General features: G+C 45.1%; 1 protein-coding gene across 2 annotated transcripts; it reads right to left on the minus strand.

Moving 5' to 3' along the window:
- Positions 1 to 1,060: 1,060 nt before the first annotated feature.
- SIRT4 (sirtuin 4) lies at positions 1,061 to 8,770 on the minus strand. Of its 2 annotated transcripts, none has more exons than XM_069961270.1 (4): positions 8,745 to 8,770; positions 4,596 to 5,125; positions 3,329 to 3,623; positions 1,061 to 1,437 (listed from the first exon to the last, which is right to left on the minus strand). In XM_069961270.1, exons 2-4 carry the CDS (start codon positions 5,087 to 5,089, stop codon positions 1,258 to 1,260), a joined length of 969 nt encoding a protein of 322 aa, XP_069817371.1. In that variant the 5' UTR covers positions 5,090 to 5,125; positions 8,745 to 8,770; the 3' UTR covers positions 1,061 to 1,257. The 2 variants fall into 2 exon arrangements, with proteins under 2 accessions (XP_069817371.1, XP_069817370.1); XM_069961269.1 differs by lacking the exon at positions 8,745 to 8,770 and adding an exon at positions 7,357 to 7,497 and having other exon boundaries at positions 1,064 to 1,437.
- Positions 8,771 to 9,311: the final 541 nt, after the last annotated feature.

Below are 9,311 nucleotides of genomic sequence, written 5' to 3' on the forward strand. Positions count from 1 at the left end.
CTTAACGATTTTTTTAAGCGAACGATAACACATAATACGTGTGGGAACGTGAACGATATCTGTAGTGTAACGAGTTTTTTGCGGTCGTTACATGGTCGTTTAAATCGTGGGGAAATATAGGTAGACATTTCAAGAACGACTGAAAGATTTTTTTATTCAACAAAAAGATTAGCAAATTATTGTTGAAAGACCAACGATTTTTTTTTCGACATGTTGAAAAAAAATAGTGAACGACTCAACGACGATTTCGCTGTTGTCGTTCGCTCGTTTACAGCTATTCCACAGAACGAATATCGTTAACGAGCGGTCGTTTGAACGATTTTATGAACGATAATCGTTCGAAAAAGTTCCGTAGAATAGGGCCTTTAGTGCCCTATCCAGAGAATGCTCCTATACTTAAAGTCACAATCAAAAAGTGACCCCATATTGCTTCCCAGAAGGCTCATCCTTATAGGATGATGATCCAAATTAGGACTCATCTTTTTAGACTACTTAGCAGGTTCAGTAGTATCTCCTTTAGACACCTGCACATCATCAGTTAGATGTTGAAGACTGTAGCCATACACATATGATAACTGTCAGACAAATGGTAGTACTTTGGGCTCAGCAGAGTGTTCATGTGTTACCACAGAAGAAAATAGGGGTAAGCTACTGTCAGACTCCTCTGGCAGCTGCTTATGTATTCGAGAACAAAAGAAGAAAATAGGGGTAAGCTATTGTCAGACTCCTCTGGCAGCTGCTTATGTATTCGAGAACAAAAGAAGAAAATAGGGGTAAGCTATTGTCAGACTCCTCTGGAAGCTGCTTATGTATTTGAGAACAAAATAATTGAATTTAACATATACTATTCTGCGCCCCCTGGGAAAAGTCAGAAAGCCTCCATACGCATTAGACAGTCGGCCGTTTCAGCAGAAATTTCTCTAGCGTGTATGGGGGCCTTCAGTTAAAAACACAGAAATTGGAAAAAAATTATTTTTCCTAAGCTAAAGACTAATTGGGTTACACAGGGGAATCAAAATTGGTTAACATTTTTACACCAACTAATATCTTTTCAAATCTATTTATAGAGACACGGAGACACAGACGTACAGTAAATTTAGAGGGAATTTACAAGCTTTTTTCTCCTAAATTTATATTTATTTCAATGACACCACTGTATGCAGTAAACTCCAAAGCGCCCCCTAGTGGTTTGGTAAAATGTGGTAGACGACTTGGTGGTAAAAGTTTCCAATTTCCTTTAAGTTCATCTGACAATTGTCAGCTCCCAATTTCTTGTTGCTGTTGATTCACCGCCATGATCCTTGGTAAGATATCTCCACAGCGAGCATTCACTTTAACCACGGACAGGTGATCGGCTCTTGTGGCTCCAATGTTAAGTATAGCAACAGGAATGCTCTTCTCTTGTGCTTTCAGTGCGAACCGATATCCAGAATAAACCTGGACAAACACAAAAATATACATGTGAGAAACATTAAAGTGGAACTATCAGCAGGTTAGATACATACCTTCCTCATCAGCATCCCTGGCGCTATAGGGGGTTATCAGCAGGTTAAATTTGCCTAACCTGCTGATAGTTCCCCTTTAAATTAGGTTTATAATATTTTCTACCAATTTACCAGTGTAGCTTTTCTCAGTCTCTCTTTATTTGTAGGTAGACAAGTACAATTTACATGCGTGAGCAGGAAACGTTAAGGCTATAGACTGTCAGCTAATCACAGTTCAACACAAGATCTCTCATGGCATAATTCTAGTTATCAATTAACATCCAGTAAAAGCTATATCAGTTAGTCAGGGACTAAACAAAGCATAAGGTGTATGCCCTCTGTGTTACTGCACATCATCCTCGTGTGCATAAACTATAGGTCACTTCCTATCTCAGAGTATGCTGCATGTCATTTCATTTTACTGATCTACGCTGGGGCAAAACAAAGCCAGGAAACTGCAAAAGGCAAAGGGTTTGTATTCTATTCTATTTTATTTTATTATATCTTTTCATGGGACAACACTGAAGATCCACTGAGGAAAATGTATTTTAAAAAATGCTAATTTTTGTTTTCAGGAAATATGAGGATTTTTACAAGAAAATTGTAAGGATATCGTCCAAAATTTACCACTAGCCTAAAGTACAATATGTCACAAAAAACTAGCTGCTCTTACTCACTAAGTCCCCTTGAGTATTTTGAGCCATTTCCTGTCTTTCTAGCTGCTGCCATTCCTGAGTTACTAAAGTTTTTCTAAAAGCAGATCAATATCCAAGATGGCGACGGCCAAAAAACTACATTTCCCCCTGATTGGCCCATTTGTGTACTCGCCCCCTTAGCTTTCTTCCCTGCCCACTGCGCTCATTACTATTGCACAGTAAACACAGGACTGTTTTTTTTCACAGATTTTGCATCACAGCACCCCAATATGTATTCTATACTAGTTGATGATACAGCAGAGCTGATGTGTGCATCGTGTAGCTATGTGCTGCATAACGTTACCTGTTTGTTGACTGTGAATGAAAACATTTCAGTTCCATATAGACTCTAAGAACATCCATAACACTTACAAATATATAGAGCTGTGATGCAAAGACGGGTACATATGCCTGCAGAAACCTCGGCTCAGGGACACATGTAAGTCTATGGAAGCAGCACAGGTGCATGGAGATGATTCAGATGATGTCTCTTGGGGGCCGGGTTACAAAGTCAATAGACAGCTAACCCAGCCCCCAGAGAGGAGATCACATGTCCTGTATCTACAAAAGGAGGGGGAGGAAGAGGAAGCAGCGCATTGTCAGAGTGAACACAGAGAAGATGATTTTAGACGTTCAAGTATGAGAAAAAAGAACAGGGAAAGGGTGCCAGATAAGTTATACATGTATATTAGACATAGGTAGGTATTGGGAAGGGCAGGGGCGGATTAACTTTACCATAGGCCTGGGCTGTTCACCAAGCCTGGGCCTCCCCAACCCACTGTAACTAAGGCAGCACTAGTGTGGGGTTAATAGTACAGGATAGATAATCTCATGATGCCCTGAATTGTGCAAAATTGCTGTAGAAAAGCAACGATTTTTTGCCAATCATGGCAGAACTTTAGCCAGGAGACATTTCATCACAAAAAGTATCAGTCTTTTTGTGTGGCCATGGAACCACCAGGAGCTCAGGGCCCCGGGTATCGCCCGAAAAGGACCTATTATAATCCGCTACTGGGGAAGGGGGATGATTAGGAATATTGTTTTTGTTACCCGGATAAGGCCTTTAAGGCCACTGCTGGACCAGTCCTGAAAGGGTTAAGGGGTTAAACATAAATAATATCAAAATGCTTGCATTAGGCAGACACTGACCTGAAGTGAGGATCCCACAATGAGCATTGCATCTGCTTCTGCTAGACATTCATAAAGGGAGTACACCAATTCTCGGTTTACTGTGTCACCAAAAAAAGTCACTTGTGGTTTTAGGATCCCTCCGCACTTATCACAAGATGGTACACGGAAATGTGACACTTGTTCATCAGTCAGGAAGACGTCGCCATCTGGTGCCACTCCATACGCTTGCTCGTTCCAAGATGGATTCAGAGCTATAAACTTTGCTTGAAGTTCAGATCTCTTGATCACTGTTTGACAGCCGAGGCAAATCACTCTAAGGATGTAGAGCATTCCTCATAAGAACTGGTAATACTGAGAATATATTGTTAACCATACATTATATAACGAATGAGCAAAGTGATAGCAGGAACAAGAAACTGCAGAAGGTTACAGGGGAACTCCGGTAATTTTTATTTTTTTTTCCAAATCAACTGGTGTCAGAAAGTTATCTTGATTTGTAATTTACTTCTATTTAAACATTTTCAGACTTATCAGCTGCTGTATGTTCTGCAGGAAGTGGTGTATTCTTTCCAGTCTGACAATGTGCTCTCTGCTACTACCTCTGTCCGTGACAGGAACTGTCCAGGGCTGTAGCAAATCCTCTAACACTCTGGACCGTTTCTATCACGGACAGAGGTGGCAGCAGAGAGCACTGTGTAAGACCGGAAAGAATATAACACTTCCTGCAGGGCATACAGCAGCTGATAAGTACTGGAAGACTAAGATTTTAGACCTCTACAACCTAGGTTATATAGGAGGAAAATAGAAAAAAGTTGTTTGGTGCCACAATACAACAGTGAATGGAGTTTGCCACAGTAACCACCGAGGCCACACATTTTCAATCAAAGCAGCAGCCGACAGATCTCCACAGCAGCTGCTGGGGCGGGTGAGTAGATAGCCTGCAGCCGCTGAGATCTGCTGGTGGCTGTCACTTCTTTCCCCCAGGACATCCACTCACCCGATGCGCACCGGCTCTCCGTGTCATTTATCGGAACAGCCTGGTGTTTGGCGGTGTAGTGGTGGCGGCAGGTCAGGTGGTTTAAGTGCTTTCAGATGCCTCCACTTTGGGAGGGGGAAAAAAGTGTGTCATATAAAGCGAAAAATACAAATCTATATAACTTTTTGATGCCAGTTGATTTGAAAGATGAATTTTTTTTTTTTTACCAGAGTACCCCTTTATGTTGTGTAAAAAGGACATCTAAATAATCATTAAGAAAAGTAAAATTAAAAATACAGAAACACCTACCTATGAGTGCAGCCATGTAACTCAGTCATTCGGCGTTGTCCGGCCTTGGCATGTAGAGCATCTACGTTTTGGGTCACTAACCAGTGCAATCTACCCGCATTCTCCCAGTTAGCCAAAGCCTGGTGTGCCAGATTGGGTTGATGGGCAGAAAACTGTGGCCACCCTGCAAAGTTGCGAGCCCAGTACCTTTTACGTGCTGCCTGACTCCTGACAAACTCTACATGCTGAATGGGTCTGCGTTCAGTCCTGGCATATAGTCCTACCCCCTCGGAGCGATAATCAGGAATGCCCGATTCTGTAGAGATCCCGGCACCCGTCATGACAAAGAGTCGCTGGGAGCGAAGAATAAAGTCCTGGAGCTTCTGCACTGCATTTGGATCTGTAGGAGGGCAGGCTGGGACATAGTGAGACACGCTGAGATGCGAGCTGCGTCTGATCAAACCTGCACTTTGTATTCGATGTAGTGGGACGCGTTTCAAGACACAGATCCACATCACTCAGTATTGTGTATAAATCCAGAGGCGGAACATCTGCAAGGAAAGCATCAGATCATCAGAGAGGACAGACTGCTAGAAATATCTTACTACAATAAGTTTATCTTCATCCTTGTAGTAAGTCCCATATACACATAGGAACTGCCATAGACTACTGGTAAAGAGCACAGACAGTATACAAAGTGGTCAGTCAGTAAGATGGTGTCAAACAAACAATGCCCTTATAAAGCCTAACAGGGCAATCACATGCATAGCCCAAAACAGTGTATGACAGTAATAAGTTGCCACTGTTTGACTTAACTGAAGTCCAGCAAATTTTTTTAATTAAAGTATTGTATTGCCCCCCAAAAGTGATACAAATCCCCAATATACACTTATTACGGGAAATGCTTATAAAATGCTTTTTCCCTGCACTTACTACTGCATCAAGGCTTCCCTTCCTGGATAACATGGTGATGTCACTTCCTGGATAACATGGTGATGTCACGACCCGACTCCCAGAGCTGTGCGGGCTGTGGCTGCTGGAGAGGAGGATGATGGGAGAGGGACACTGAGGGACACAGGGCACTGGAGGGACACTGAGTATCCCTCTGCCATCATCCTCTCCAGCAGCCAGTGCCCGCACAGCTCTAGGAGTTGGGTCGTGACATCACCATTTTATCCAGGAAGTGACATCACCATGTTATCCAGGAAGTGACATCACCGTGTTATCCAGGAAGTGACATCACCGTGGTATCCAGGAAGTGACATCACCGTGGTATCCAGGAAGTGACATCACCGTGTTATCCAGGAAGTGACATCACCGTGTTATCCAGGAAGTGAAGCCTTGATGCAATAGTAAGTGCAGGGAAAAAAGCACTTTATAAGCATTTCCCGTAATAAGAGTATATTGGTGATTTGTATAACTTTTTGGGGGGCAATACAATACTTTAATAAAAAGTTTTGCCGGACTTCTCCTTTAACCTGCTGATAGCTCCCCAGTGGGCACAGGGAACTGAGGATGAAAATATGTTGCTTACCTTCATCCTCAGCGACGTTCCGGTGCCGTTGATTATGAACAGTAAGCCATTAGGAGCACTGGGGGTGTGACTACCGCCCCTCCAAGCAGCAATCAGGGCCCATTCCTCTTATCAATGGAGGGGGCTGGGCCGGTTTGGGTGCCCAGAGGGGCGGTAGTCACACCCCCAGTGCGCCTAACTGCTTACTGGGCACAACTAACAGCATGGGAACGGTGCTGAGGATGAAGGTAAGACACATACCTCCATCCTCAGCGCTTTGTGCCCACTAGGGAGTTTCCCTTTAACCCCTTAACGACAAAGGGCGTATATTTACGCCCTATTGCCGGTAAGGGAGTTCAGAGCGGCGCCACGCGGCGAACCAGCTCTGAACCGCGGCGGTCCCGGGTGCCGATTACCGGATTCAGCTTATCCCTGGTGTCTAGTGGAGGAGATCGCTCCTCCGGGATGTTATCCCGGAGGAGCGATCTCCGTTTCTGAAGCCGGCCGGGGACCGCTCCAAGATGGCGCCGTCCCCGACTCGGCACTCGTTTACTTCCGGCTGCAGCAGCCGGAAGTAAACGAGTGCCTATCTCATGGATCTCTGCAGCATATCTATGCTGCAGAGATCTCTATGAGAGATCAGTGCACTTATACTAGAAGTCCCCCAGGGGGAATAACCCTAACCCCAGGGGGGAATAACCCTAACCCCAGGGGGGCTTCTAGTATAAGTGTAAAAGTAAAAAAAAAAGTGTCATTATTAATAAAAATCCCCCTCCCCTAATAAAAGTCAGAATCACCCCCCTTTTTCCAGGTTATAAATAAAAGTAAATAAATAAACATGTTTGCTATCGCCGCGTGCGTAATCGCCTGAACTATTAATTAATCACATTCCTGATCTCGCACGATAAACGGCGTAAGCGCCAAAAAATCCCAAAGTGCAAAATTGCGCATTTTTGGTCGCATCAAATCCAGAAAAATTGTAATAAAAAGCAATCAAAAAGTCGCATATGCGCAATCAAGGTACCGATAGAAAGAACACATCATGGCACAAAAAATGACACCTGACACAGCCCCATAGACCAAAGGATAAAAGCGCTATAATGGAGCGATTTTAAAGGACAACTCCCACAAAAATTTTTTTTTGCTCATTTAACACACATTACAAAGTTATATAACTTTGTAATGTGGTTAAATACCCGGCCTGGCCCCCTTCCCCCACTTTCGGACCCCCGACCCCCCACCCCGGAAGTTAAGGAATGTATACATTACCTATAACGATCGTCACGGTCCTCTTCTCCGGGGCGGCATCTGGTGACGACGACGTCAGAGCCGAGGGGCGGTCCGGGTCTTCTTCCTCCTCGGCGTCTTCATGCAAAGTGAATGGGGATGAAAAGGCTGCTGGTGCACATGCGCACCAGCAGCCTTTTCATTGGCTGGAGCGCATCACATGGCTTCCAGCTTGCTCAGCCCTGATTGGCTGAGCTTGCTGGAAGCCATGTGATGCGCTCCAGCCAATGAAAAGGCTGCCGGTGCGCAAGCGCACTGGCAGCCTTTTCCATCCCCTGGACCCGGAAGTTGGAGACATCGCTGGATGGCGGAAGGCGGCGACGGAGAGGCGGACGGCGGGCGAATCGAGTGGCGATCGTCACCGGAGAGATGGTGAGTATGGTGTCTGTGTGTGTCTGTGTTTTTTTTTTTTTTGGGGTCCCGCGGGAGTTGTCCTTTAAGTGACATATATTTGTTGACAGTGGTTTGAAATTTTTACCGGCCATCAGATACAATATAAGTTATACATGTTATATATCATTGTAATCGTAACCACTTGAGGAACATGCATAACAAGTCAGTTTTACCCCAGGGCGAATGGCGTAAAAACACATTTCCCCCAAATAAACAAAATGCGTTTTTTTTTTTTTTCAATTTCACCACACTTTGAATTTTTTCCTGGTTTCGCAGTGTACCTAATGCAAAAACTCAGCCTGTCATTGCAAAGTACAATTAGTGACGCAAAAAATAAGGGCTCATGTGGGTCTCTAGGTGGAAAAATGCAACTGCTATGGCCTTTTAAGCACAAGGAGGAAAAAACGAAAACGCAAAAATCGAAATTGGCTCTGTCCTTAAGGGGTTAAAAGGCCGGCTATCCGCAGCTAGGACAGTGCACTCCAATCACTTGGGGGATACAGGGCCTCAGGAAAAACTTCTATTTACCCCTTCTATAGGTGCAGCTGTCACCTATACTAGTAGGGGGCGACTGTGAGTCTCCGGATATACTCCAGCCCAGGGCTCACTCAATAGTGTGATTGGGCATGGCCTCCTGATGTCATAAAACTACAATTCCCATCATGCCTGGACAGCCATGCAAGCATGATGGGTATTGTAGTTTTACAACAGCTGGAGGGCCTGAGTGTGACACGGCTGTCTCTCCTGCCCTGCGCCATGTATCTATCATACAACACACTGCAGGTCCCGGAGCACTGAGGCTCCATACAGAGGACGCCCCCCGCTGCTGACCTCACAGACCCGACCGTCACCTTGACAACCCCAGCGCCATAACCCGCCCGCCCCGCCGCATTCTCACTCTATGTGCGTCTTCCTGACTGCATGAAAGACGCAGGTATGAGGCAGCCCGCGACATATCACCGGCGATACACACTCACCCCAGGACCCGCAGCCAATAGCAGCAGGAAACTACAACTCCCAGGGTGCTTCGCGGCGGCAGGAAGTTCCCTTGTAGGGCAAAGCACGGTAACTGTGGTGTAGAGCAGGAGAGGATCCTGCATTGGTAATGCTGAAACAACCCCATCCCATTGAATGGAAGTGACTGTCAGTCATTTCTGCTACAAATCTGCTGTGGGTGAATATACCTGGCTTTGTTCATACTACATATTTGCAGGTGTTTTTTTTTTTTTTTTACACATTTGAGCGATACTCGGTTCTTGTGAACACAGCGAACGACCAAGCGACAAATCGATCATTCTGCTCTTTCAACATGTTCTTAAATCGTCATTGGTTGTTCGCTAAAAATTTGATTAGCGTGGCTGCAGAAGTTGGATACTGCCCTAGGGAGTCCTGGAGAACATGGATACAACCTATGGCCATGTTCACACGGCGTATAGGACCGGCCGGGTCACGGAACGGTCAGTCTCTGAAAAGCCGGAGACGCTCGCTTCATACTGTGCACTGACAGAGTTTCTACGGCCGCTATTCAATGAATTGCGGCCGCA

This window comes from Dendropsophus ebraccatus, chromosome 3 (genome assembly GCF_027789765.1).
Source record: "Dendropsophus ebraccatus isolate aDenEbr1 chromosome 3, aDenEbr1.pat, whole genome shotgun sequence".
NCBI classification, from domain to species: domain Eukaryota; kingdom Metazoa; phylum Chordata; class Amphibia; order Anura; family Hylidae; genus Dendropsophus; species Dendropsophus ebraccatus.

Coding starts and splice junctions, on each gene's coding strand:
- SIRT4 (XM_069961270.1), bottom strand. CDS start 5,089: ATGTGGATCTGTGTCTTGAAACGCGTCCCACTACATCGAATACAAAGT. Junction 3,624..4,595: donor TTACATGGCTGCACTCATAG/GTAGGTGTTTCT, acceptor CTACATCCTTAG/AGTGATTTGCCTCGGCTGTC. Junction 1,438..3,328: donor TTGTGGGATCCTCACTTCAG/GTCAGTGTCTGC, acceptor GTGTTTGTCCAG/GTTTATTCTGGATATCGGTT.